Source organism: Protomyctophum parallelum (assembly GCF_964188405.1).
Source record: "Protomyctophum parallelum genome assembly, chromosome: 3".
NCBI lineage: Eukaryota > Metazoa > Chordata > Actinopteri > Myctophiformes > Myctophidae > Protomyctophum > Protomyctophum parallelum.
The window spans coordinates 28,006,206-28,012,205 of NC_139698.1; the positions used below are offsets into that span (position 1 = coordinate 28,006,206).

At 41.1% G+C, this 6,000-nt stretch overlaps 1 protein-coding gene across 4 annotated transcripts in view; it reads left to right on the forward strand.

Moving 5' to 3' along the window:
• Positions 1 to 5,784, forward strand: part of LOC310855598 (uncharacterized protein) — a 28,316-nt gene extending 22,532 nt beyond the window's left edge. For all 4 annotated transcript variants that reach the window (XM_083760667.1, XM_083760669.1, XM_083760668.1 and 1 more), the window contains exons 23-24: positions 3,837 to 3,908; positions 4,342 to 5,784. In XM_083760667.1, the coding sequence (XP_083616793.1) occupies positions 3,837 to 3,908; positions 4,342 to 4,350 (81 nt within the window). In that variant the 3' untranslated portion in view covers positions 4,351 to 5,784. The remainder of the gene's footprint in view (positions 1 to 3,836; positions 3,909 to 4,341) is intronic.
• Positions 5,785 to 6,000: the final 216 nt, after the last annotated feature.

The window sequence follows — 6,000 nt, forward strand, 5'->3', positions numbered from 1 at the left end:
TTGGGTCATGACGCATCTCCCCATATAGGCCACGCCCATTTGCGTCTAGATAGATTTCCCGCCATTTTGAATTTTGTTCAAAACACACTTTTTGCTCCTCCTCCTACAGATTTTGTCCAAATCTCACAAAAGTCGGTACACATGATCTCCGGACCTATCCGATTAAAACAGCACAGTCAGAATTTAGATCTTCTGTATCGTTCGGCCGTAATCGTCTTCCGAAGTTAGTGGGAGGGGCCTATTTTACAAAACATGCCAAAATTCACGCACGGAATGTCCGATCCATCCCAAATATGAATCACATGTCGAGGGTGGCTTAATCAACGCAGAGCCAAAAGCGATTCCATTTTCGACGGGTGCGATGTAGGCAACCACACTTTGCAATTTCCCAGAATTGCCTCTTTCTAGTTATTTTCTCACTGGAGTAGTCTTTATTTTGACGCTTTATACCTCCCACACTGTACGCTGTACGCACTTGAGCCATATGTCAAATTGACCGGAAAAATCGGGAATCGTGTGCTTGTATTTTGTTAAGAGAAATGTTGTATAGTTTAATTGATATGAATTTATTAGTGAATTAAATGTCCCCATTGACATGAATGGGAAAAGGCAAAAATTCACATAAAAGTATTTGTTCCTCGGAGACTGTAATCACTATAGTTACAAAACTTTTAGGGATATTTCAACATTATCCCTAAAATTATTTAACCCTAAAATTTTATCGGTCGGCCTCATGGTGGCGCTATAACAGCCCACTTTACCTTTTGGCTTATAACTCTTGAACCGTAGGTCGTAAAATAAAAATTATTTTTTCCCTGGATTCCTTGGGTCATGACGCATCTCCCCATATAGGCCACGCCCATTTCCGCCATGATAGATTTTCCGCCATTTTGAATTCTGTCCAAAACACACTTTTTGCTTTTCCTCCTACAGATTTTGTCCAAATCTCACAGAAATCGGCACACGTGATCTCTGGACCCATCCAATTAAAACTGAGCCGCAGAATTTTGAAAGTGCGTATCGTTCGGCCGTAATCGTCTTCCGAAGTTAGTAGGAGGGGCCTATATCACAAAAAATGCCATAAATCACGAACGGAATGTCCAATCCATCCCAAATTTCAATCACATGTCCGGGGTGGTTCAATCAACCAAGTTCTAAAAGCAATTCCATTTTCATCCATAGGGGGCGCCGCAAATGCGAGAAATGTAACCGTTTGTCGCAAAAACATGAATTTCGGGGGTTAAATCCCCTCCGAATTACTTACGCATGATCTAAGGCGTGACTTGAAATTGTAATTGGATGGCAATACTACTGGGAGGGGCATATGTAAGCCACTGCGGCAACCACACTCTGCAATTTTTTAAAATTGCGAATTTTCTAGTGTTATTTGTTAGTGTGGTCTTTATTAGTAGTCTTTATTTTGACGCTTTATACCTCCCACACTGTACGCTGTACGCACTTGAGCCATATGTCAAATTGACCGGAAAAATCGGGAATCGTGTGCTTGTATTTTGTTAAGAGAAATGTTGTATAGTTTAATTGATATGAATTTATTAGTGAATAAAATTTCCCCATTGACATGAATGGGAAAAGGCAAAAATTCACATTCAAGTATTTGTTCCTCGGAGACTGTAATCACTACAGTTACAAAACTTTTAGGGATAATTCAACATTATCCCTAAAATTATTTAACACTAAAATTTTATCGGTCGGCCTCATGGTGGCGCTATAACAGCCCACTTTACCTTTTGGCTTATAACTCTTGAACCGTAGGTCGTAAAATCAAAATTATTTTTTCCCTGGATTCCTTGGGTCATGACGCATCTCCCCATATAGGCCACGCCCATTTCCGCCATGATAGATTTTCCGCCATTTTGAATTTTGTCCAAAACACACTTTTTGCTTTTCCTCCTACAGATTTCGTTCAAATCTCACAGAAATCGGCACACGTGATCTCTGGACCCATCCAATTAAAACTGAGCCGCAGAATTTTGAAAGTGCGTATCGTTCGGCCGCAATCGTCTTCCGAAGTTAGTAGGAGGGGCCTATATCACAAAAAATGCCATAAATCACAAACGGAATGTCCAATCCATCCCAAATTTCAATCACATGTCCGGGGTGGTTCAATCAACCAAGTTCTAAAAGCAATTCCATTTTCATCCATAGGGGGCACCGCAGAAGCGAGCAATGTAACCGTTTGTCGCAAAAACATGAATTTCGGGGGTTAAATCCCCTCCGAATTACTTACGCATGATCTAAGGCGTGACTTGAAATTGTAATTGGCTGGCAATACTAGTGGGAGGGGCATATGTAAGCCACTGCGGCAACCACACTCTGCAATTTTTTAAAATTGCGAATTTTCTAGTTGGCCTTGTTGTTTTGGGTTGACATTTCAAGAAAAGTGCATACTGTGATATGTTGCTAAGACACAGATCTTCAAATACAAGTTGCTCAAGTTGAACAGCAGTGTGTCAAGTGTGGTTATTCTCCGCGGCCTTCCCGCACCGCGGCCTTCCCGCTCCGCACCGCGGCCTCCCCCCCCCCCCCCCCCGTCGCCATAAACGATAAATCGATAAATCGATACTTTACTGTCCGACAAGTCGACTTGGAAAAATCTCAAGTCGTTAATGCCCTACTGGACTTATCTTTTGCAACGAGAGCAGAAAAAAAAAATATGAAGAAAGACCTAATCACGGACCGGCCGACGCACATACGGACCGGCCGACGTGAACACAGACCGGCCGACGTAAAGACGGACCGGCCGACGCACATACGGAGCAGCCGACGTAAATACGGAGCGGCCGACGTAAATACGGAGCGGCCGACATAAATACGGAGCGGCCGACGTAAATACGGAGCGGCCGACGTAAACACGGACCGACCGAAGTAAACACTGACCGGCCGACGTAAACACTGACCGGCCGACGTAAACACTGACCGGCCGACGTAAACACTGACCGGCCGACGCACCTACGGACCGGCCGACGGTGTTTACCGACAGACGTGCCGGTCGCAAGAAGTGGATTCATCCCTTACTGATAGTGTATGCGCATAGTTTCGTTTTATATTCCACTTATCCGACTTAATTTTATCCTTCAACTTCTTGATTATGCCCCAAAATGACTGGATATGTGAGTGGCTATACAGGTTTCGTATCAATTTGTAGAAATATTAGACCTTAATTGTCGAATGTTTAAGCATGTTCTGATGATGTAGGCCTATACTTTAAGTTAAAAATATTTTCTAAATATTAAATATTTTAACATTTTGGAGAAAATTGCCAATTTAACACCAAGGTGCCAACTCTTCCTGCCCACCTATCCTGTTACCGCCCACTCTGTCTGTAGAGTTGTTTCAATACCTGTATCAGAACAGCTGCCGATATACTGCCAAAGTCTCACAAATGTACAAAAGTATAAAATAGGGCTCATGTACAATTACGTTTTCAAATAACAAAAAGTACAATATTTCCCTCCGAGATGTAGTGTACAGTAAAGTATCAACAATGGAGAAACTGAAGTGAAGTAACCGTACCTCAAAAAACAAACAAAAACCAAAAGCGTAAGTACACCACTGCCCCGTAGCTGATGGCAGTGTTGTAACACGAGGAAGAAGGCAACAGTTGTTATGTAATCAGCAGCTACTCAAAACATCCCCATCTACAATCTACATTCAGCACACAACAGTAGCACTTGTTCTGTGAAAAGGGCTGGTTACAGAGGTTTGTGTTGTCTCTCCCTAGCTTGTATAACCATCATCTCATATGAACACTTGACCGGTTATAAAACGCTCTCTCTGTGTGTGTGTGTGTGTGTGTGTGTGTGTGTGTTTTGTAGGTGCAAACCCGCAGTGCTGATGAGCCAATGACCACTTTTGTGCTGTGCAATGAGTGTGGAAACCGGTGGAAGGTAAGACCTTATTACCCACTTCAGCTCCCACACACACACACACACACACACACACACACACACACACACACACACACACACACACACACACACACACACACACACACACACACACACACACACACACACACACACACACACACACACACACACACACACACACACACACAGTTATGTTACTGTTCCAAACAGTCCTTTAGCTGTTCCATGCAATCAACCAGTTGAAGAAATCACAGATTGAAGCTTTAACTCTGGTTTTATGGAAGATGCTTCTGATCTGAACATGTATTCCATTGCTACTTTGACCAGTTAAGCTACTCGTTATTCTTAAGGTTTACTTTAATATCTACTATATCATTGCTGTCAGGAAGAAAGCTATTATGTTATCCATATTTTAATGACATTTCTTTCTTGGTTGTATTTTTCTTTTCAGTTCTGCTGATGTCCTCTGGCTCAAGTCACGACGATCTCACTGATTACACTGAACGACAACGATATTTTTGTTTTTGTTCCGTTTTTCTACAAGGGGGAGGGGAAGTTTATTAAATTATTATTAATATTATTATTAAATACTGCAGCTAGTGGTTTTAAAGATAGCGTGTTGAAATTCTTACGATTTATACTTGAATTTTTAAGATTTGTTAAAGGGTAAGACCACTTTTTTTGAGGTTTGGGTTGTGTAGTTACTTTGCCATGATGCAACTCCAAATGTGGACAAGAAATAAAAAATAACTGCTCCAGTGATTAGAAATTGATAATTCAAAATATGCTCCTCATTGACTTACATTGTAGCTAAAACAGCTCTCAAAGTCACTCTTTTAGTACGTAAACAAACACAAACAATGTTGATTCAGACAATATAGAGCATCACCAAAACTCATGTGGTTTTATTTTTTCATAAAAATGTTATCTTCCTGTTGATTTGTCCATTTTATTGGGAAGAAAACCCGGACTGGATCCGTGGATCCGGATCCAGATCTTCAAATAGTAAAATCAACAGGAATCTAACATTTTTATGAAAAAATAAAACCACATGAGTTTTGGTGATGCTCTATATTGTCTGAATCAACTTTGTTTGTGTTTGTTTACGTACCAAAAGAGTGACTTTGAGAGCTGTTTTAGCTACAATGTAAGTCAATGAGGAGCATATTTTGAATTATCAATTTCTAATCACTGGAGCAGTATTTTTTTATTTCTTGTCCACATTTGGAGTTGCATCATGGCAAAGTAACTACACAACCCAAACCTCAAAAAAAGTGGTCTTACCCTTTAAGCATGTGCTTTTAATTAACTGGGGCCTGAATCAAGGAACGCGTTTTACTGGGAGTTGAACCACTTAAACACTGTTATACTTTGTTGACCGGGGACCCCCAGGGCTCTTTACTAGATCCTCTAGTACAGTGGTTCATGTCAAGGACCACCCAAAATGATGTATTTCACTGCCGAACCCCCTCTCAAAAATATCTTGTGCCAGGGACCTCCAGAAGCAAAGATTTGAGTAAAACAAAGATACACAGTGTTTAAGACAAAGTTTGAGACTGTCAACCCTGGTAGAACACATGGTGCTAAGGGTGTTGCTCATCATACTTCAGATCAATTCATCATACTTCAGATCAATTCATCATACTTCAGATCAATACATTTTCTGACGGTGCATTTTATGCCAATTATTCACTCATTTGTATATATACATCTTATTCCAACAGCACTACACACTATGGATTAGAAAATGTGACGCAGAGCAACGCATTTTGAGCTTTTTGATCTGCTACTCTTTTTTATTTAAAGCCTGAAAAGTAAGCAGATTGTCTGTCCTGATGAAGGTCTAATCGACCGAAACGTCGACCCAATAAAGAGCAACATTTTGGCAAGTGTCTGACAGTGTGCGGGACCTCTTCTTTTTAAGTATGCTCTTTTGCCCTACGCCCCTGTCACTAGCCTTCTAAGGTGTGCATCGGCCTTTTGCTAAAAAGCCCTAAAAAGACTTAGCAGGTGTCCACCCGACACCCGACCCTCCACCCGACCGAGACAATATTATACATTACATTATATTATACACTTACACAATGTGTAATGTTTGGGTATTATTGGC